This window comes from Microcaecilia unicolor, chromosome 14 (genome assembly GCF_901765095.1).
Source record: "Microcaecilia unicolor chromosome 14, aMicUni1.1, whole genome shotgun sequence".
NCBI classification, from domain to species: domain Eukaryota; kingdom Metazoa; phylum Chordata; class Amphibia; order Gymnophiona; family Siphonopidae; genus Microcaecilia; species Microcaecilia unicolor.
Window position 1 is genome coordinate 27,665,620 of NC_044044.1, and position 23,098 is coordinate 27,688,717.

General features: G+C 44.6%; 1 protein-coding gene across 2 annotated transcripts in view; it reads right to left on the reverse strand.

The window, feature by feature from the left end:
- Positions 1 to 4,459: 4,459 nt before the first annotated feature.
- Positions 4,460 to 23,098, reverse strand: part of CHD8 (chromodomain helicase DNA binding protein 8) — a 71,639-nt gene continuing 53,000 nt past the window's right edge. For both annotated transcript variants that reach the window (XM_030187019.1, XM_030187020.1), the window contains exons 30-37: positions 21,850 to 22,058; positions 20,218 to 20,760; positions 19,903 to 20,045; positions 15,695 to 15,973; positions 12,106 to 12,222; positions 11,640 to 11,819; positions 5,523 to 5,642; positions 4,460 to 5,126 (exon numbers count right to left, since the gene is read on the reverse strand). In XM_030187019.1, coding sequence (XP_030042879.1) covers positions 4,740 to 5,126; positions 5,523 to 5,642; positions 11,640 to 11,819; positions 12,106 to 12,222; positions 15,695 to 15,973; positions 19,903 to 20,045; positions 20,218 to 20,760; positions 21,850 to 22,058 — 1,978 coding nt within the window. In that variant the 3' untranslated portion in view covers positions 4,460 to 4,739. The remainder of the gene's footprint in view (positions 5,127 to 5,522; positions 5,643 to 11,639; positions 11,820 to 12,105; positions 12,223 to 15,694; positions 15,974 to 19,902; positions 20,046 to 20,217; positions 20,761 to 21,849; positions 22,059 to 23,098) is intronic.

The following is a 23,098-nucleotide window of genomic DNA, read 5'->3' on the forward strand; positions in this document are numbered from 1 at the left end:
TCAGGATCGCTCTCCTTCTCCAAGTAGAACTTGCAGCCCTCCAAGTGGTTCTAAGTCAAACTTTAGTCGAACTTACCACTCCCAGCTCCCCAAAGCTCAGTCTCCACAAGAGACAGAATCAGGACTGATACTCCTCTCCCAAAAACTTCTTTCCTTCTCCTTGCCTTTTTTTTTTATATATAGTGAATGTTGCTGTGCTGGAATAGGGCAGCTCCACTGGAAACCAGGGAGGGAAGAAGTACATTTCCTAGGCACCAGAGACAGGTATCTTAAGAGCTCCAGATATCTCTGCAGGCTCACGCCACCCACAAAGCTCAACTGGCGACCAGTTGACCAACTGGACCAGGAGCAGATCACTCAGAACCAGAGGCTGAAAAGTGTGTCCAGCCACCAGCTGGAGATAGAAAATAGGGAGGACCTGGACTGGATGCTAAGAGATGCGTCCATCAACCAGTAGGTACAGATAATTATGTCTCAGCTCAGTTTTCAGTTCTTTATGTCACAGGTTCTAGAACAGCAGGAAGCTATGTAATGCAAGAGATGGTTGCTTTGTTCCTGTTCTGCTGATGTTGTGTTGCAAAAACTTCTACAAATCAATCATCTCTGTCACGGTTAGAAAGAATGGCTATGCACTTCCCCTGTGCATGTAGACGAGGAGACACTTGCTGAATGATGTGTGTGTCGATGGCATGGTGATCTGGATCTTGAGCGATAGAGGAATGGTGATGAGATCTGTGCCGGTATCCATCCTGCGAAAACAACACCAAACTGCCAGATGTAGTGGAATCTGGGAGAGTGCCACCATCTACCTTGTCTCGGCACCAAGGGCTCTTTGAGTTGATTACTGATGACATAAGAGCCGAGGAATTATTTCCCTCCTCGGAACCACTGGTGTAGAAGGTGGTGTGTTCGTTTCAGGAGGGGACTCTGCCGGTGAGCTTAAATGTCTACTGAATGATCCGCTCTCTCACAGCGAGAATTAAACCAAGTCTGTACTCTTTGCAGCGAAGTGGAAGAGTGTGAGGCAGTTAGACCAGAAGCCTGCTAAACTGTTTATACAGTGGCAGTGGCTTATCTTAAGCGTTAGATGCAGTAGACTTCTTAGCAGATGTTCCCTTACCTTTATGAGAACTGACGTTTATGAAGTTGATGGTCAATCCTTATTTTGAATGTAATCACACAACTTCAGATGAATTTTTAATGCTCTGGGGTACTACGTTTACAGGCAGGGCAAGTAGTAACATCATGGTCCTGTCCCACACATCTAACGCATTTCACGTGCCAGAAGTTGACATTTTATGCCCACAAGTGGAAAACTTTTTAAAACAAATTGAAGTAAAATCAAACTCACGAATCACATTTTTAAGCAAAATTATGACTTATCAAAACCTTGACAGGAAGAATCTGACTACGGCTCTGGATGTGATTGTGAAAATAGCTGACAGGACTATCAGAGGCCCCTCCCACCATACTTCGTACCCTTTGTAGACTGCGGATGTTATTAAGAAATCTCAACCCGTGACAAGGCATGAGTCCCGTCCCGTGGACTTTTAGCACAAAACTTACCTTATAATACTGATTACCAGAAAAGTGTTTAATTTTAGCCCCAGCCATTCTAGTAATCTGTGTAGGACAAGCGATGGATTCATTAAAGACCACAGTCGAAATCAAAGCAGTGAAATCAGCTCAGGAAAATAAAAAAAAAGGAGATGAAGAGAACAGGAAAAAGTACAGTAAGCAGTTGGTCTACTTTTTAACATTACATACCCTAATGCAATGCGAATGGCAGGGGGGGAACCCCAACAAATAAATATGGCAACCATAAACCTATAGAGCCACAATCCATTCACCTACATCCTTGCGACTGGTGCTATAAGTGTCAGATGTCTCATAACCTTAGCACCCTCATTCCATCCTCCCTCTGAACTGCATCAGAGATTCAGGTTTCCAGTCCCACCCCTCGTTTTCCTTAAGGCTGCAAGCCTCAGAGACTTATTTCACCCCAACACTGCTTTAATAAGAAGTATGGTGGAGGGGGAGGCACATACAACAGACAAAACAGTTCATCTATAGTAACTATGAAACTCTAGCCCAGGACTTAAGTAAATAGTTTAACAAGCCCTTAGAAAGCCCAGACAGGTATGGGTAAAGAATTAAATCACCCAACTAAAAGGTAACAGAGCAACTATTTGCATTGGAGTCAATGGTTGAGAAAAACAGGGACGTGTCATCTGCCTCCAGTAAGCTGGCAGGTATGGACTAATCACAAGAATAGAAACCATTCCACTTTTGCCCAAATCCTCTAAATATAAAGACAGAATTGAACCTAAGGAAGACGTTAAATGGATTCACCAAAACGAACACCTGTGGACCTGTTAAGTATCATCACCAAACTCTTTGAATTAAACACTGGGCCGAAAGCATCCCATCCTAAAATCTTCATTCTCTCTTAGATGTATTCACCCACTCTAAAATAATCTTAATTGTATATGCAAATTTATCCGTGCATACTCATTAGGGACATCTTGACAACCTGAGCTTGTGACACACCCAAGATTAGGAGTGAATATCAAGGTGTCCAAGTCTTTAGCTAGCTGTACCGTCGCTATGCTTCTTTCATTCTAGCTCCTACTGTGAAATTTAGCACTACCTCATTTTATTTCAACTGTTAATGAGGGGAGCATTGTAGATGAGAAGCTCAAAAGAAAAGACATCTTTCTTCCTGTATAATAACTGAAGTCACATCATCACATAGCTGTCAGAACTACACATAAATAATAATTTCCAGGTCACTTCCCCTTAGGGTTCTAGCAGCACATACTTAGGAGGAAGAAAAAATGAACTCTAACCTACTGACTACGGAAAAAATTTTACAAATGGAAGCCCCACCTCCTCAGTGTAAAACACCTCCCACAGCACTTGCGCAGGAAGTTCAGGAAAGTATACGAGAGAAGGAAAATGGCTACCTCCCACCAGCGTGAATAAAAACAAAACGAGAAGGGTTTCTGATGGGTCTTCCGAAAACAAACTCTAATAGTCATGGGTTGTTAACATAAAAATGTGTCCATATGAAGACAATATTTTTGTTGTAAGTTTACCACCGAGACTCGACACGGGGCCGTATTCTGGCGTGATCACCTGCTTTAGGAGTCCGCCAGTGTGCGTGCTCTGGACAAGCTGCATCAAACAGTAAAAATTCATAACAGAAAAATACTGTGTAAAACGCCTCAGTAAAGACTTCATTGCTGAAGTTCTTTTCTTTTTTTTTTGCGTGAATTTTACCGTTCGATACGATTCATCCAGAGAGCACACACTGGCAGACTCCTGCAGCAGGTAACGCCAAAACACGGCCTCGTGGTGAACTGACAATGACTATATTGTTTTTATAGGTACTAATAATAAATTTTATGCTAACAACTCGCGACTATTAGAATTTCTTTTTGGAAGGCCCATCGGTAACCCTACTCTTTTTTTTATTCTCTTTGAGCCTTTCGTAGTGGTTCCACTGTTCCTCCACCTCAGTGACCCCACCCCCCCCGCCTTTTTTTTTCCTTTACCTCCCACCAGCCCCATATTATGTTCTCCTCCGTGACAGAAGACAATAAGGAAGTACATAGAGACAAGAGACCTATTGATCTCTTTACTCTAGAGTACAATCCTTAAGTCCTTCACTTTTCTGCTTTGTCAAGTCTGTTCCAGATCATGTGATAGTAAAAGTCAATTCACGAAAATAAAAGCTGCCACCCTTGTTTCTCTTCTACCTTCAAAAAAAAACAAAACAAAACAATGCTACCCAAAACAGAACTGTTTCTATGCTTTGTTCAGACACCATAGTACGGTTAAAACTAATCTTAAATTTTAAGATATAGGCTCTACAGTGGAAACTTAAATAGAAGAAATTAATATAAAACTGAGTTGCCCTTATGGTAGTGCAGCACAAATGTGTGGGCCCTATATTTTACCTGACACAATTTTCTGTCATACTATCCCCCACCCCTCCACCATTCCCCCAACTAGTGTAAAAGCAATGAGAAGGAAGATGGCCCCGTCCCCCCAGGCTGAGTACCTGTAAAGAAAGATTGCTTGTTAATTAAATTTACCGAATGCGATTGACCAATCCTGGCGCTGCTAATCACAAAAATAGCAAAGTGAATCGATTCGCTTCCGTCGTCACCCTGTTTTGCGTGTATCTGCATCAGATACTAATCACTTATCAGTTACGTTCTCCTTCTCCCCCCCCCCCCCCCCCCCCCTTCCGCAACATTGAGAAAACCAAGCACTAATACTGGTCTTTGGAATCACACATCTTCAATTTCTACCCTCATGCCACCTGTGCTGACTGCATACTTATTTAGAAGAGGGCAGTTGCAGGCCGGTGACAAACAGCATATGCTTTACTAGCTCCCCTTTTTATACAAGACGCAAAAAAAAAAAAAAAGAAAAAATATCAAAGAATTTATTTTATTCATTTTTTTTTGTCTTTTCTTTGTAATGGGGTTGTCTTGGAGAACAAAAGTGGCCTTTATTCTCGATCTCCTTTCTTTCTTGCTCTCTGCAAGTTCTTTCCCTCTGTAAAAATGTCTGAGTTTTTTTTTTTCCAGTTCCCTAGCACAGAGCAGAGAGGGGGGGGAGCTATTAGAGAGGACACACAGAAGTAGAATACCCCCTCCCCCCACAGCTGCTCCTCTTAGTACTAAATTTCTCTACTGCTCCTGGTCTCAGTTCCTCCCCCCCCCCCATCAGTCTTCCTCATCATCTTCATCACTGGAGTCAGAGTTCGCAGGCATCATGGGATCGTGGAGCAGGGAGAACTTATAACTCTGCGACAGTTCGTCTGGCTCCTCTTGCGGCTCTGCCCTGGTAGCCGCTGCGCAGGGCAGGGGGTAACCCATGCCGTGAAGTCCCGGTGGATGAAGCAGAACTGGCCGTGAAAAGGGTGGGGGCAGCTGGCCCTGCTGGAAGCCATGCAAAGAAGTCGCTGAGTAGGGCCCTGCTGCTAGCATGGTACCTGGTGTTATTGTCCTGGGGGGGTCTTGGGAAGGGGGCCTCTTGCTGCGATTCTTGCTGGAGATAGTTAGAACGGGGTTCGGGTGGGAGTGGGACAAGGACGCCTCGGAGCGGTGACCCTACAAGGCAAAAAGAAACACGAGAAACACACTGCTGAGTAATAGGATCACAAACATACAGATCAATGCAGAAAACACGCTCAGTTTCCCTTCCTCGTACCAGAGCAGGAGCCAAGCGACAGGCTTACAACACAAGATCTTAACACCCTGATCCAGTCAAGCTCTTCACGCTGGCGTACCACAGGGCAAAGCTGTGATCACTCCCTTCCTTGGGGCACCTTTTCACCTACCCTTACCTTATGTGCCTCAACCTCAAATGCCTGTTAATACAGTGCAGACCAAACTGTTGCACTGCCTGAAATTTGGAAAGGGCAAATGAATCACAGCTGTCCAGTATGCCTTGTAGCGCTATAGAAATGCTAAATAGTAGTAGTAGTAGAGGTGGCACTTTCTCACCTTCTTGCTGGTTTTTTCACTCGCTGTCTGCATGTGCTCCGCTCCAGAGAATCCGCCCAGAGACATTTTGGTGGGTTTCTTACATCGGTGCTGCTTTTGCTTTCGACGCTTTTCCATATACTGTGTGGCAGAGAGAGAATGCACCATTAACCTCCCTTCCAACACTATAACCTACTGTCGCCAGTCCTGAGGTCTTATAACTTGTCGCAGGTTGCCATGTGGTGACCGCAATGGGCTGCACGTGTGTCTATCAGAAATGCCACAACCGTAAAGTTCTTCAGTCCCTCTTGGCTACACCCGCCAAACTAAACCCTGCAATGCTCCTCACCCTGAAATAGAGGCCAGGCTCCTCCTTTCCATGACACAGAGCGGAAACCAGAAAATAACAGAATGCCATGCACCTACTGTTTCAGCCTCTCAGCGAGGCCTTTATCAGGCATACAGGCTGAGCCCATTTGGTAAGCAATGTTAAGGTTTTGTTTCTTCTCGTGAGAGGGACAATTTTCTACCACGTTTATTTCAAGTGATAAGCTATGCTGTTCTGTAGTAGACCTATTATGCCTGAATTTTCCCGAGTTATCATTTTGTAACATCAATTATTGGGATAATTCTGTATGGAGTTGCCTAGATTTAGGCGTAATCTAGTCATTCATGTGCATTAAGTGGCCACTTATGTTTCTAAATTACCAAATCAGAGGGTGACTGAACTATTCTGCCCCCCCTCCCCCAGTTGCAGCCAAAACCAAAATGGACTGTTACCACCCTGAATTGTAGCTACAGACTGGCCCCTGAACAGAAGCAGCCCCCACCTCCCTCTCTCCGAACAGAAGGAGACCCTTTCATGTCTCCTCCTCCCTCTTAAACAGAAGGATCCACACCCATAGGGTCCCCTCCAGGCCTAATTGCCAATTGCTCGTAGCTGAGTGGTGTAGTTGGGGGCAGGACCGACACCCTGCCCATGCCATCTCCGCTGTCAAAATGGAGAGCTCAGCAACCATTCTGAGACTGGAGGCAGCATGGGCAGGAGTAATCCTCAGTCACCCCTGCCAGCTCTAATCTCAAAATAATTATGCCACTAGACTACCAGTGATTGGAAGGTAAACCTGGGATGGGTGGATGGGGGGCTCCTTCTGTTCAGGAGAGAGCTAGGGGACACAGCAGTGTTCCCGTGTCAGCCAAAACAAGGCTGAATTCAGATTTCGGGCTGGTTTTGACAACCAAACCGAAATTTGGTCGGCCTCCACACCACATATGAACTACAGAGTTCTGTAAGCACCGTGCTTTGATGGCACATACTTTGCTGGTGGGCACGTGCGTGGGCATAAAAGTATTAGCATTTTATAATTTAGATGTATTCTGGCCAACGTGCAGGCGCAGGCATTTATACCAGATATAGGGATGGCATGATTGTGCCATTAATGTAAAAGCATTTTCCGCCACTTGTGTTAGTATTCTCTAAAGAAAAGGTGATGCCCGCTTTTCCTTATATAATAGGCTTGAAATAGGCACCTGCTTACCCTCTTATCCCACGTGCTATGTTATAGAATTACCTTCATCGTGTCTATTTTCTACTGCAACTCTACAAAAATAAAGGAGAAATTAGGGCTTACCTGATAACTTTCTTTCCTTTAGTCCTCCAGACTATTCCAGAACTTGCGGTTGTTATATCCATTGACCAACAGGTGGATATATGGAGCACAGCAAATTTCTCTATTCTCTAACACTGCTTCCCAACCAAGTCCTCAAGGCACACCTAGCCAGTCAGGTTTTCAGGATATCCACAATGAATATGTATCATCTACGTCACATAACTATGCAAATAATAAAGATTTATATGATTGTTTACTGTTTGCATAATTATTTGATGTAGATGATTCATTGACGTAGACGCCCCAATCCACATGTTAAACCTTGTGGACCTACCTCCCAGAAACGCCTCAAAATCATCCCGTAAATTTCTTGACCTGCACTTCCCCAACTGCAAAGGACTAAAATACAAGACGATGCATGATACCACCTTCTCCTACATGAGCATGAAGTTATGGAAGGCACTACCTAGAGACCTGAAGACAATCAACGAAACAACTATCTTTCGCAAATCCCTCAAGACGTATTTCTTCAACAAAGCTTACAATGAAAACCCAGAACTGTACTAATCCACCTCTGAAAACCCATCGTCTAAGAAAACTCATCGTTTAATATTCCTACTAAATTCCTTCCTTCTTCTCTCTACTTCTTCCCCTAATTAATCTCTGCACAACAATAATTGTACCTGACATCCAGGATTAACTGTGTATAACAAAACTATGTAAGGCACTTTGAGCCTGCAAATGGGTGGGATAAGGTGGGATACAAATGCAATAAATAATAATAATTGACTAATAACTATATTGACATTGATTTTACCCATTTGTCTTTTTCTGATAAGCACTGAATATGTATGAGATATATTAGATTTGCACGCAGTGGCAATGCAATCTCATACATATTCATTGTGCATATCCTGAAAACCCGACTGGCCGGGTGTGCCCAAGGATCTGGGTTGAGAAGCACTGCTCTATGAGACCTGTGTGCTTCTCAACAATTCAGTATTTAAATAATGGGGGACCAACAGAACACCAGAAACCAGCCATCACCCTTCCTTATAAAACATCAAGAACAATAATTACAACAAGGAGACTAGCAACTGCAGAGTAAGTAACCTCTGAAACAAGGCAGGTTGAGAACTGAAGAGAAAGAAAACAGTAGGGTAAATCTTTTGAAAGAGGCATGGAGAAATGGATGGCATTCTGAAATAGCCTGGAAGACAAAAGGAAAGAAAATTATCAGGTAAGCCCTAATTTCTCCTTCCTTAGTATCTTCCAGGCTATACCAAAATTTGTGGGATGTAAAAAAAACAAACAGTCAATAAGAAGGGTGGGATCCAGCAGCTACTATATCAATGACAGAAACCTCAAATGTGCAATCCTGTTGAGCTGCTATGTCTACCCTATAATGTTTCAAGAACATATGAAGAGAGGACCAATTCGCCTGTTTGCAAATATTTGTTAGCGACACTGAACTGACCTCAGCCCATAATGTTACTGCCCCCCTTGTGGAATAAGCTCTCCACAGTGGAGGTGGTCAACGTGAAGCTCTGCTTTCTCTCAACCAGCAAGCAATTGTAGACTTAGAAGCAGCCTCCCTTTTCTTTGCCTTACCTAACAGAAGGTAGTCTTTCAGACCTATAAAATTCATTGTTCACCTCCAAATACCCAATTAGCACACTCTTAACATCCAAAAAATGCAAGGTGGAAATTCTCCCGCTTGAACAGAGGCTATATGACTGCTCTATGTGTCTCCATGCAGAAGTGGGACACTGGGAGGAAGTGGGTTAAGTTAACCTTTGAGATCTAAGACCTGATGAAAAGTGCCTTCCTTCTTTGGGACAGTGAAGTAGATTAAGTACCTGCCTTGTCCCAGTTCGGCTTGGGAAACTGGCTCACTGGCCCCGAGCACCAGCAAAGAATCTACAATGGCCTGAACCTCAATCGCCTTAGTTCCATTTCGACAAAGAAGAGGGGGTGACCGGGAAAGAGAGCTCCAACTAGTAATCTTCTGTAAGAACCCACTGGTCTGAAATGATTTTGGCCCACTCCTCCCAAAACTCCTAAAGATGTCCTCCCACCAGAAGAAGAGGACCAGCCTTGAATCAATGTGAAGCTCTGGGGGCATTGAGTTCTCTAGCTGACAGAGGAAGACTTCCTGTTCACAAGAAAGGAAAACTGGCATGCCTGAAAGCGGGACTTCTGACCACATTGCTGATGGCCAGGCCGGTGTGATGTCTCGAAATTGAGATTGAGAACTCCATGAAGATGGACGACTAGAGGCTTTTGGCTTATCCTCTGTGAATCGTTGTGGCTTAGTTTCTCTCAGTTCTTTCACCAAGTTTCTGAGATTTCCAAATAGCCACTTGCCCTGAAAAGGCAGTTTAACTACATGTGACTTTGACGCTTCATCTGCTGCAACCAGAGTTGCAAGGTGCAGTGACAGCCAAAGACGTACTGTGGGCCGTAACTCATAAACAGCATCAGTGAAGTAGGCCAACCCTGCTTCAAGCGGGCCATTATGGCACCCATCTTGTGTTGCCAACTGCTGCCACTTCAGACATGCTCTTGCCACGAACGAGCTGCACACTATCACTTGAAGGCACAAAGAGGCCACTTCAAAGGCTTGTTTCAGCAAGCTTTCTAGCGTCCTATCCTGTAGGTCTTTTAGGGCAATGCCCCCTTCCACTGGCAAAGTGGTCTTCTTAGTCACCGTGGTAACCAGAGAGCCCACCCTGGGAAGCTGCAGGAGCTAAATTGTGAGACTGTGCCAAGAGCTGTGAAGCGCCTCCATTTCCACCTGCTGGAGATAGAAAAATACTGAATTGTATGTGCACTATACCTCCATCTGCTGGTCAATGGGCACAATATATGCAAATCCTGGAATAGTCTGGAAGACACAGAAGAAGTGTTCCCACACGTTTACAGTTTATTATTTCAGTTTGCTATACCACCTTTCCAAAGCCAGGTCAAGTCAGTTTACGGTCAGATTAGAAATAGTGTTCCAATCTGTTCTTAACAGGAAAGATCACACATACAAAGAGGAATAGACAATAATACATATCTAAAACGTACATAAAAGCACTGGCATACTTATTTCTTGGACGTAGAAGAGGATAAAAGAGAAAGCTCAGACATGGCCCTGTCCGCTGAAGAAATTTGTTAGCCTTGCTAGCCCTTGCTCTCAGTAAAATACAGGCCAATGGGCTCATAATAAGAGCTAGGCTTCTTAAAATCAAAATAATCTCTGATACAAAAGAGAGCTAGCTTGTAAAAATCAGAGATCACCTCTGACACAGTTACATTTCACTGTAGCAAGTGCTGAGCTGGCAAGGGAGGGGGGCATTTGCTCTGGGACTGGCACCTGCAAGACGTCATGAGCAGGAGTTGCTATGGTTATGTAGAGATAGTACTGGGCCAGCTGCACCCCGGGTGAGAACATCCAAAGGGGGGGGGTGGGGGGGTGGGGGCTAGGGAAAGGTTTTGGGAACATGCAAAGTCATCTAACAAGATGCGCTCTGAGCTTATCTTGTTTATACTTAGAGCTTGAGAATATGTGAAGTCATTTTGATCAAACTGATAAGGGCCAAGAACCCTGGTGACAAAGCTGGGGTCCATTGAAATGAATAGGGCCAAAATAGTATATAAGGAACAGTCTGAGGGGTATTAGAGCAGACAAGAGAAGAGAGAAGGTTGGAGAGAGAGAGAGAAGTGTGTGAACTGCTGTACCATCATATGAATACCTGCTTGCCTGTACCATCTTTGGGTGAGATGACAATGCTAATAAACTACATTACTTATCTACTGAATACTGGGCTCCTTTCTAATTAGGGAGGTTGCTACTGCCTGACGGTGTAAGCCTGTCATAAGCAGATTCAAGGTTGGGGTAATTAAGTATCTAGAGGGGATTTTGCAGTTCTTTCTAGGATAGTACAGACAGCCCATGCCTTCCGCTGCCCAAACAGGTGAGGCAGATCTAATCATTACACCGCCCAGGAAGGTTGTTGGGGTTGTACCTGCTATGCGGTGCAGGTTTCTTTCCCCATAATTTCTTAGATGTGTGAAAGTCATTACATAGGTGTTTTGAGCCAAAGTACTCTAGGCTTCATTTTCATCCTCTTGCCCTTTAGGGATCCACTGTGTATGTATCACTCCTTTTTGAATTTCAGAACTATTTGTGCTTTCACCACTCTTTTAGGAGGGCATCCACTACTGCCAAATGGTTTCTGGCTGTAACCCCATTTAAAAAAAAAAGTGTTAAAAATTCAAGAAACGCCCCACCCCTTTCCTCTCTCACACCTTGCTCCAGGCTGAATTCTAGCACTGGATGATAACTGGCCTGCCTCCCATTGCAAGCCAATGATGCAATTCTCCAGCTTTTCAACATTTTTTGGTAGCTGCAATCACGAACCCAAATAGATTTTGTGACTCCATCCGAGGTCACAATCCACAGTTTGGAAACCACAGCGCTACCCTTTCCTGTGGGAAAAAAAACACTTTTTTTTTTTTTGCAATATTGCTTTTGACTCACCGCCAAGAAGCGGGGGTCTACAGAAAACTGTAAGTGGTTCCGTAGCCAAGCTTGAAGTTCCCTTCGGCGGGGAGCCTCCTCGCCCACTAGCACCGTCCCATCCAGCTGGTTCATCACAGGGATGCGGGCGTCCAGATCCAGCTCTGAAAGAAGGGGCTCATCTGGGATCTCCACTTCTACCTGAGAACAGCGAGACACAAGAGGTGTGGGGAGATTATCTATCATGTTCCAGGATCTGAAATCCAGCTCAATTTTCATTTGGGGTGGAAAGGAGGTCTCTAAACCCATTGTGCTCAGGCTTTCGTAGCTTGAGTACCCCTTGTGCTTCTCCCTCCACCCATCCAAACTAGAATCTCTCTCTATTAACACCACAGCTGTCTTTTATTCAAGACAAAATTACCTTCTCTACTTAATCTCCTATCCCCTTTTCCACCTGAGTCTTCTCATGAGGGTCCTAGGTTCTTACCTCTTGAGTCTTTTTCTGTCCCCCTTTTTTCTTATGGAAGACAGGATGGCTGTCTGGCAGAGCCCCTCCGTTCACCAGCAACCTTTGCTTCTGAAAGGTCAGCTTTAGCCCTTCTTCCTGAAAACAAAATTAAAGGGATTTAATCTAAAGTCTTGAGTTTGAGCCAGGAGTGCAGAAAAATGCTCAATACCACCTTGCAGGCCATGAGGGATAATGGCTGCTCTTTAAAAATTGTCAAGCATGGACAGTATCTGCTACTTTGAAGCTTACAATCTAGCATATAAGACACATAACAAAAATCAAATTGGATATGAATGCAAGTAGAAAGTTGAGGAAAAAGAATGAACTAGGTGATTATAAATAAGAATTAAAACCCATTCTGCTGTAATCAAGTCTTGAATGTCTGGATATATCAGGAAGGCCTTAGTAAGCCCACTCATGATCAGAGAAGATGGACTCCTGGCGCCGAAGCAGAAGGCTCCTCAAATGGAAGCCACTGCCTCAGAAATAAGAGTACCGCGTTCCTCTTTATGAAACAACCTCAGTGCTTTCAGGTCATCCTCCTCCTCTAATGGCTTCTCTGAATAGACCGAGGCCATGTTGGATAAGAGGGAGAAGCAGAGATAGACCTTCAGGAGCGGACAGATGAGGCTAAACGAGATCTCTTTGCAGCCGGCGGGGCAGTGGGGTGTGACTCTGAAGCATGCTGCAGCAACTCTGAGAGCAATATAAACTCCGGAGAAAACAAAGATCATAATGAACGGAATGCTCTTTTGGGCCCTGAGGTTGTAAAATGGCAGCTGTGCTCTGCATGTGATCAGACAAAAGCCAGTCGGCCCACAAAAAATGGCTCCTGCTTCAAACTGCGCACCGGCCCTGTCGGAGAGCCTGAAGTCGCCAACATACTCAGATGCTGTGCCAAATCCGAAGATGTGCTACTGCTAACCGTTTCTCCCATGTCCCGCAGGATTCCCAGCTTGCATGTACTGGAACACTGCCAGCTGGTGGGTCTCAGAGTGGGAAAACTACTTAACTGCCTCTGTGGGAGTTACCATTCACCCCAACTGGCACAAGTGCAATACAACACAGTCCAAAGGATCCCTCCCCTGCACCAATGGAAGTGAATTTTAAAGATTGTTCAAGACAGGGTTGAAAAACAACAAGTGTACTCAGGGTCTGTATTGTTGACTAGAAGTAATTCTGTTTAAAAATGATTAAGTGTTACCTTAAAGGATTGCTTTCCAACCCTGCTTTTGTCCGATAATACACTCTGAAATCTTGTCTTTCACCAAAAGTTTATTTTTTTGAAAAATAAAAAAAACAAGTTGGGATGCAGAAGATAACACACAGCTCTAACTAATTTGGTATGCAAAGGGGAGGATGGTTCTTGCTTTCCAGCTCTAGCCTGGCCACCTGGAGTTGGAAGGCATGTGACCACGTTCCCACAGTAAGCATTCTGTAATTTTCCTTAGCTCTGAATATGCGCTCAGAGCCTAATAAAAAGGGAGGGCTTGTCACATCTGTGGGCAGCCGTGTCGTGCAGAGGGTTTGGTTCCTGGTCAATAAGGAGACTCTGAGCTTTCGCTGCAACGGACATCCCGGCTGATGAGATAAGGGCCTGAGCTTCCTGACCAGTGTTGTGTGTGTGTATATATATCTATATCTATCTATCTATATATATATATGTTTTATAGCTTTCTTTTAGATGGTTTAATTAGTGTGCATATCTCCTAATTTGACTCAGCGTGTATATTTCTTAATCATTGTATAGACTGAAGCAATAATGATTTATACACTCTCAATTTGAATAAAGAGTTTCATTTACCCAATACGAATCCAAAAGAATCTGTAGTATTTTATTCTGTGAACAGTCTGTGGTGATCAAGTGAGCAGGCTGCAATACCAAAGCAATACAACCAAGTAGAACTTGCAGTCCTCCAAGTGGTTCTGAGTCAAACTTTAGTCAGACTTACCACTGCCAGCTGTTCCCCCCCAAGCCAACTCCAGACTTCGCGCCTTCTGTCTCGCTGCACCCTACGCCTGGAATAAACTTCCTGAGCCCCTACGTCTTGCCCCATCCTTGGCCACCTTTAAATCTAGACTGAAAACCCACCTCTTTAACATTGCTTTTGACTCGTAACCACTTGTAACCACTCGCCTCCACCTACCCTCCTCTCTTCCTTCCCGTTCACATTAATTGATTTGATTTGCTTACTTTATTTATTTTTTGTCTATTAGATTGTAAGCTCTTTGAGCAGGGACTGTCTTTCTTCTATGTTTGTACAGCGCTGCGTATGCCTTGTAGCGCTATAGAAATGCTAAATAGTAGTAGTAGTAGTAGTAGAAGCTCACAGTCTCCACAAGTCTTACCCCAGATAAGAAAGAATCAGGTCTGATACTCTTCCCCATGCTCTCCAGTAAACCTTTTTTTTTTTTTTTTTAACGCTGTTCTGCTGGAAAAGGAGAGCTCCATAGGAACAGGTGAAGGGAGGGAAGAAGTAAATTCACAGGGCACTAGAGACAGGGATCTGAATTCCTCCAGATACAACAAGACACCCACAGAGCTCAACTGGGGACCAGTCAACCAACTGGACCGGGAGCAAAGCACTCAGAAACAGGATGCTGAAAAGTGTCCATCCACCTGTGGGAGACAGAAAATAATGAGGAGCTGGACTGGATACCAAGAGAGATATATCTCAGCTTCGAGAACTGAAAACTATCTCCACCTGCTGGTTGATAAGACACAGCTATCCCCACAGGTTCTGGAATAGTGTGTGAAGCTCTGTAATGGAAATTTTTATTGACAAACTAGTAAAAAAGCCCCGTTTCTGATGCAATTGAAACGGGGGCTAGCAATGTTTTCTTCTGTGTGCATGTGGGAGTGTGTGTGTCCCTGCCCTCTGGCCTCTCTCTCCTCCCCCCTCTGAGTCCTTCACTGTTACAGAGCCAGTGATTTGATTTCGTGCTCTGCTGTTTTCCTTCACTGACTGTGTTACAGTGAGGACGGGGCAGACACTCATAGGGAAACCGGATATCTCGCCCCCTTCACACTTCCGGCTGGAGGCTTCATAGAACGTTGGTGTTGCCTTTTAAATAGAGAGATGCCTTGTCCTTTAAGCATGCGGCTTTTCCTCCCATCCCCTTTCTGCCCTGAAACTGGGTAGAGAGGCAGAATAACAGGAAAAAACCCTCCAGGAAGACAAGGTGGGCCACCATTGCCCCCCCCCCCCCCCCAGGCCTTGCACTGAAGAACACTGGTTTAAGCAGTAAAAGCAGCTTGAAGAGATAAGTATTAAGGGTGGATTTTAATCTGGCCAAAGAGGGAGTTTGGTGAATGATTTTAAGAAGGCTATTCCAGCAGTCTGTTGGAGAGCATGGTGCCGAGATCACATCCTGTGCATATTCATTCTCCAGGATCTGAATGTAGAAGAAATGGTACTTCGCTAAGGATGTGAATAAGAAATTATGGAGCAGAAACACAGGCAAAAATCCAAAAGGATCTGTTTATAGGTTTTTTATCAAGAAAGAACGATGTTAAAAATCTGTTTCGATCTAGGTTTCTAATAAGTGGAAAAAAAAAATAACTCACGTCTTTAATCTGGACCGTGAATTCCTTCTCGTCTGTATCCCGGCGTAGCTTAGTGAACTGCAATGCGTTACTGGCGCTTTCCTCCTTTACTGTTGACCATGGAGCATGAGCAGCAGTAGGAACAGAAGCGACAGGAGCAGGAGAGCCGCTGAATTCAGCTGGACGGGCTCCCGGTGGGGGTCCGTAGGCGCCAGTCTCGGAAGCCCAGCGCTGCACAGGCCACTTTCCTGACAACACAGCTTGAGAAACCAGGTCTATGCGATTTATCAACACACGATCCTGGAAAGGAGGTTTTTAATATTAGAAAGTAAGATATTCTAGGTAGCCTTGGTTCAAAATTCCCAAGCTTTTTCTATGAGGAAAAGTGCCAACATCCTCATCGTTCCCCTCCTACACTCTTACCAGCTTGTGAAAAGTGAAAACATCGCATCTCTGGAAGGACCCTACCTCCATATAAAAAGTTTAGTACAGCAATACATATGGACATTTATTTTAGGGTCTGGTAAAGCCCTCTGTTCTGCTGAGCTAAGACTAAAAAAAAACAGACGTAAGATTAAATTCAGCAGCTATGGTCTATTAACCAGTGCTACTGACAAAAATCAATCCCGATGGGTGGTATGTATCAAGTCAGAAAATAAAAAATAAAAAGTCTTTATCCTGAACTTTTAATAATGGGTACCTTTCTGGTTCAGAGAGCCACCCAATGCAAATATATAAACAAAAATGAATGTGTTTCAAAAATACATCAAAATTACAGGACACTTTAATAAGTACAATATTAAAGAACTGCCTTCATTCTGTGAACATTTTTTCACCCAGATTTTTTTTTTTTTTTTTTTTGTTACATTTGTACCCCGCGCTTTCCCACTCATGGCAGGCTCAATGCGGCTTACATGGGGCAATGGAGGGTTAAGTGACTTGCCCAGAGTCACAAGGAGCTGCCTGTGCCTGAAGTGGGAATCGAACTCAGTTCCTCAGTTCCCCAGGACCAAAGTCCACCACCCTAACCACTAGGCCACTCCTCCACTGTTGCTACTATTTGAGATTCTACATGGAATGTTGCTATTCCACTAGCAACATTCCATGTAGAAGTCGGCCCTTGCAGATCACCAATGTGGCCGCGCAGGCTTCTGCTTCTGTGAGTCTGACGTCCTGCACGTACGTGCAGGACGTCAGACTCACAGAAACAGAAGCCTGCGCAGCCTTCTACATGGAATGTTGCTAGTGGAATAGCAACATTCCATGTAGAATCTCCAATAATAGCACATTCCACGTACAATCTCCAATAGTAGCAACATTCCATGTAGAATCTCCAATAGTATCTATTTTATTTTTGTTACCTTTGTACCCTGCGCTTTCCCACTCATGGCAGGCTCAATGCGGCTTACATGGGGCAATGGAGGGTTAAGTGACTTGCCCAGAGTCACAAGGAGCTGCCTGTGCCTGAAGTGGGAATCCAACCCAGTTCCCCAGGACCAAAGTCCACCACCCTAACCACTAGGCCACTCCTCCACTGTTGCTACTATTTGAGATTCTACATGGAATGTTGCTATTCCACTAGAAGTCGGCCCTTGCAGATCACCAATGTGGCCGCGCAGGCTTCTGCTTCTGTGAGTCTGACGTCCTGCACGTACAGGACGTCAGACTCACAGAAACAGAAGCCTGCGCAGCCTTCTACGTGGAATGTTGGTAGTGGAATAGCAACATTCCATGTAGAATCTCCAATAGTAGCAACATTCCATGTAGAATCTCCAATAGTATCTATTTTATTTTTGTTACATTTGTACCCTGCGCTTTCCCACTCATGGCAGGCTCAATGCGGCTTACATGGGGCAATGGAGGGTTAAGTGACTTGCCCAGAGTCACAAGGAACTGCCTGTGCCTGAAGTGGGAATCCAACCCAGTTCCCCAGGACCAAAGTCCACCACCCTAACCACTAGGCCACTCCTCCACTGTTGCTACTATTTGAGATTCTACATGGAATGTTGCTATTTCACTAGAAGTCGGCCCTTGCAGATCACCAATGTGGCCGCGCAGGCTTCTGCTTCTGTGAGTCTGACGTCCTGCACGTACGTGCAGGACGTCAGACTCACAGAAACAGAAGCCTGCGCAGCCTTCTACATGGAATGTTGCTAGTGTAATAGCAACATTCCATGTAGAATCTCCAATAATAGCACATTCCACGTACAATCTCCAATAGTAGCAACATTCCATGTAGAATCTCCAATAGTATCTATTTTATTTTTGTTACCTTTGTACCCTGCGCTTTCCCACTCATGGCAGGCTCAATGCGGCTTACATGGGGCAATGGAGGGTTAAGTGACTTGCCCAGAGTCACAAGGAGCTGCCTGTGCCTGAAGTGGGAATCCAACCCAGTTCCCCAGGACCAAAGTCCACCACCCTAACCACTAGGCCACTCCTCCACTGTTGCTACTATTTGAGATTCTACATGGAATGTTGCTATTCCACTAGAAGTCGGCCCTTGCAGATCACCAATGTGGCCGCGCAGGCTTCTGCTTCTGTGAGTCTGACGTCCTGCACGTACAGGACGTCAGACTCACAGAAACAGAAGCCTGCGCAGCCTTCTACGTGGAATGTTGGTAGTGGAATAGCAACATTTCATGTAGAATCTCCAATAGTAGCAACATTCCATGTAGAATCTCCAATAGTATCTATTTTATTTTTGTTACATTTGTACCCTGCGCTTTCCCACTCATGGCAGGCTCAATGCGGCTTACATGGGGCAATGGAGGGTTAAGTGACTTGCCCAGAGTCAAGGAGCTGCCTGTGCCTGAAGTGGGAATCCAACCCAGTTCCCCAGGACCAAAGTCCACCACCCTAACCACTAGGCCACTCCTCCACTGTTGCTACTATTTGAGATTCTACATGGAATGTTGCTATTCCACTAGAAGTCGGCCCTTGCAGATCACCAATGTGGCCGCGCAGGCTTCTGCTTCTGTGAGTCTGACGTCCTGCACGTACGTGCAGGACGTCAGACTCACAGAAACAGAAGCCTGCGCAGCCTTCTACATGGAATGTTGCTAGTGGAATAGCAACATTCCATGTAGAATCTCCAATAATAGCACATTCCACGTACAATCTCCAATAGTAGCAACATTCCATGTAGAATCTCCAATAGTATCTATTTTATTTTTGTTACATTTGTACCCCGCACTTTCCCACTCATGGCAGGCTCAATGCGGCTTACATGGGGCAATGGAGGGTTAAGTGACTTGCCCAGAGTCACAAGGAGCTGCCTGTGCCTGAAGTGGGAATCGAACTCAGTTCCTCAGTTCCCCAGGACCAAAGTCCACCACCCTAACCACTAGGACACTCTGGATCAGACTGCCCGTGATCAATATTCCCTCTGGTTTACAGCATCCTCTCCCCTGCCACTGAATCTACCCCTACATATCCATGTGGCCAGTGCTGTGTGGAGTCTTTATCCTGTACAGTTTTGTAAAAAGAATACAGCAATACCTAACTCCAGGGATTCTGGGGGGGAGAGGATGGGGAAGAAGGACTATGAGGAGATCTGTCCTTGGGGCCTTTTCGGGACTGGCCAGGGCGAACTGTCTGATGTTAGGGGGGGAGATAGGAGGAAGGGAGGGGTAGGAGGGGGTTAGTAGGGACATTGGGAGTAGGAGTTTAGGATGGGGGGGGGGGGGGTAGTGAAAAATGTTACATATGTTGGCGATGCGATTTATTCGCACTAAGATGGTTTGTTTATTACACTTTGTATATTGAACTTGTTGAGAGATTATTTTGATGGATCATCAATAAAAATTTGTTGAAACATAAAAAGAATACAGCAGGTACGGTAGTGGTGGTGATGGTTTTGGGGGTGGGGGCATTTCAACTTTGCTGGCCCTACCCTAACCCTGTCCTTTCGTCCCCCTACTGTGGGCAGTGAATGCAGCTTTCCCTCATAGAAAGGAAGAAGGTAATTTTCCCCACAGATAAAAATATGTTTACAGTGGAAACACCTTAAAAAAAAAAACAACAACAAAACCCACCTGTTCCCCCGTAATAAACCAACTGTATTCTGTTCCATGTAGGGTGGTTTCCCAACAGTCAGCTTTCAGGGAACTATTTACAATATTTTAAAGCAAACATAGCAATCGCCATCCAGGCAATAGTAAGTTTCTCTCCTGTACAACTTACTCCAAACTTCCACCCCTTCTAACCTTCTCCCATACCAAAGATACCTTGGGCCACTCTGCCACCTGCTGCTGCTGCTGGAGCTCCGAGGCCGTCTGCTCACTGTCCTCATTGGGGAAGCCGTCCTGAGAGGTGTTGAGGGATAGGGGACTTTCTTCATTAAACATACTGGAGCGTGTCAAGCCATCGACTGGGAAACACAAAACCACAAAACGTAAGCAAAGAGACAGAACCAAGAAGATACAAGCACATGTGACTAATACAAGCATAGGGAAGAAGGGAAAGGGGGACCTGGGATAGCAAACACCCCTGTAAGGGTCTTGGGTTTGTTTGTTTTTTTGGGGGCCTTCTTCCAGATTCACCTTGCGTCTTCTCATCTTCACTCTCATCTGAGGAGCCAGCCGACGAGGACGAGGATGATGAGGATGAAGGAGATAGCTTCCCCAGATCTAGCTCGGAGTCGGATTCCTCTCCACAGCCCGGAGTGGGTGCCTTCCTGGCAGCGGTGATGGGATTGACCTGTGGGCCCCAGTTCTGACCGAGGATCTCATTTGGTGCAGTCTGCAGTGCAGTATACTGGTGAGGCAATGGTAGTGTAGGTCCACGGGAAAGTTCATACGCTGCCCGAGCACCCGTGAATGACAGCGTTGGGTCCTGCATGACATTACAGTCTAGGCGGCTTAAGCCATGCTTGGCTGCACCCCTCAGCAGCTCTTCGTCATGCCGTGGGCACTCCCACCACTCTGGTAAGTCGGGTGTTGGCGGGCAGATGTTTAGTCGCTCCAGCAGCAGTGGGTGGCGCAAGACCTGCTCTCGCAGGCGACGCAACAGATCGATGCGATACAGTGCTCGGGAGGCCCGCTCCTCTGAGATTGGCTCAATAAACAGCGTATGGTCTGGAAGCTCTGGAAAATATACAAGAAGGTTAAGGGTACTGTTTAAGGATCCTAGGTAGTAACTGAGGTCTGCAGGATCCTGAGTGGTGTAGAATGAGTAGAAGTAAATCAATTTTTTACTCAAAGTACAAAGACTAGGGAACACTCAAGGAATTTACATGAAAAATACTTTTAAAACAAATAGGAGGGAATATTTTTTCACTCTAAGAATAGTTAATCTCTGAAACTCATTACTGGAGGACGTGTGGTTAACAGTGATTAGCGTATTTGGGTTAAAAAAAAAAAGGTTTGGAGAAGTTCCTAGAGGAAAAAGTCCATAGTCTGTTATTGAGATAGACATGGGGAAGCAACTACTTGGCCCTGGGATTTGTAGCATGGAATGTTGATACTCTTTGAGATTGTGCCAGGAATCTTTCTACTCTTTGGGATTCTACATGAAATCTTATTACACTTTAGGATTCCAGAATCTTGCTATTCTTTGGGGTTCTATATGGAATGTTGCTACTCTCTGAGATTCCACATGGAATCTTGTCACTCTTTAGGATTCCAGAATCTTGATATTCTTTGGGGTTCTACATGGAATGTTGCTACTCTTTGAGATTCTGCATGGAATCTTGTCACTTTTTAGGATTCCAGAATCTTGCTATTCTTTGGGGTTCTGCATGGAATGTTACTATGATTTGGGTTTCTGCCAGGTACTTGTGACCTGGCTTGGCCACTGTTTGGAAAACAGGATACTGGGCTAGATGGACCATTAGTCTGACCCATACTCTTATGTTCTAGTAACATATAGACAACAGGATGGGGTTGGGGTGCGAAAGGTCTCTCCTTCTGGCCCAAATAAAATGTTTTTTAAAATATGAAGCAGGTAAGTAACTCAGCTGTGCCCAAATTACCATGCAATTTCACCTGGACTTTGAGCTTGGAGGCAGTGATTAACCACATGCTGTACATGAAACACTCCAAACCACATGTCAAACGCATGAAATTATGAGAGACTGTACCCACTGCTAGCAACAAAGCCCCTAACTTTTACACCTATCAAAACAATCAGGACACAGCAATATTTGCATCACTGGCTAACAGGGCTTGACATACCATCTCCAGCTGCTGGTGGCAGGCGGCACACCTGGCGACACATGGCCACAAAACCATGGAAATACTTGGTCAGGCTTGCATCCATCTTCTTGTCCAGGCGTGCGAAAGTGCGGAAGCGGTCCCAGTGGTATTGATGTGTATCTGGATCGTAGACTATGCCAAACGTGGAGACAACACGGTAAAAATCTGACTGCTCACGCCGTGTCCACCTGCCAATTTGAGGTCAATGCAAAAATGAAGAAATCTTGGGTTACAGCAAACGGAACACTTGCAAAACTGCATAGATTGGAAAGAAAACAAACAAACAAAAAAAATAAAACACACCATTTGGGATGCTAGGGTGAGCCTGCACTTTTCAACCTGAAATGGACAAAGGGACCAATTCAAGTTATCTATGGAATAAATATACAGCACTGAATCAAGGTCTGAATTCACAATCCAAAACTAAACTGACCAAATCAGAATATTACTGGCAACAAAAGTTACAATGGTTCTTTGCTCTAAAAGCTTAAATCCGGTCCTGAGAATTTAGGGTGAAAGAAAGACTTCTGGATACTGACAGTCTCCGCAGACAAGGATTATTGCAGCCTCGCAAGTGGTGATACAAGACAGTGCTAACTGAGGTCTGCTTTCCCAGAGCTCAGAAACATAAGTACTTAAGTATTGCAACACTGGGACAGACCAAAGGTCCATCAAACCCAGAAACCCGTTTCCAACAGTGGCCAATCCAGGTCACAAATACCTGGCAAGATCCCAAAAATGTACAAAATATTTTATACTGCTTATCCCAGAAATAGTGGATTTCCCCCAAGTCCATTTAATAACAGTCTATGGACTTTTCCTTTAGGAAGCCGTCCAAACCTTTTTTAAACTCAGCTAATCTATCCGCCTTTACCACATTCTCTGGCAACAAATTCCAGAGTTTAATTAGCAGGTTTTCTAAGCATATACAAGTTCCCATGTTGCATCTTAGCCTCTTCCTCTCAAGTCTTTTTTCTACATTGTGCTACTATCTGAAATCAAGTTCTAGTCTTATCTTAAAGTTTATATACCGCTTAGTCCAACAAACAGTCCTAGGCAGTTTACAATGTAGAAAACAAAGAAAAAAAATACAATGCTACATCGTTGCATAAAATACATCACAAAACATAATATTAAAAAAAAAAAAAAAAAAAACTAGGCAAGTTAAAACCTTCTAATAATACACGGAAAACTATAAATCATAAAAATCAACACACTGTTTTTCTTT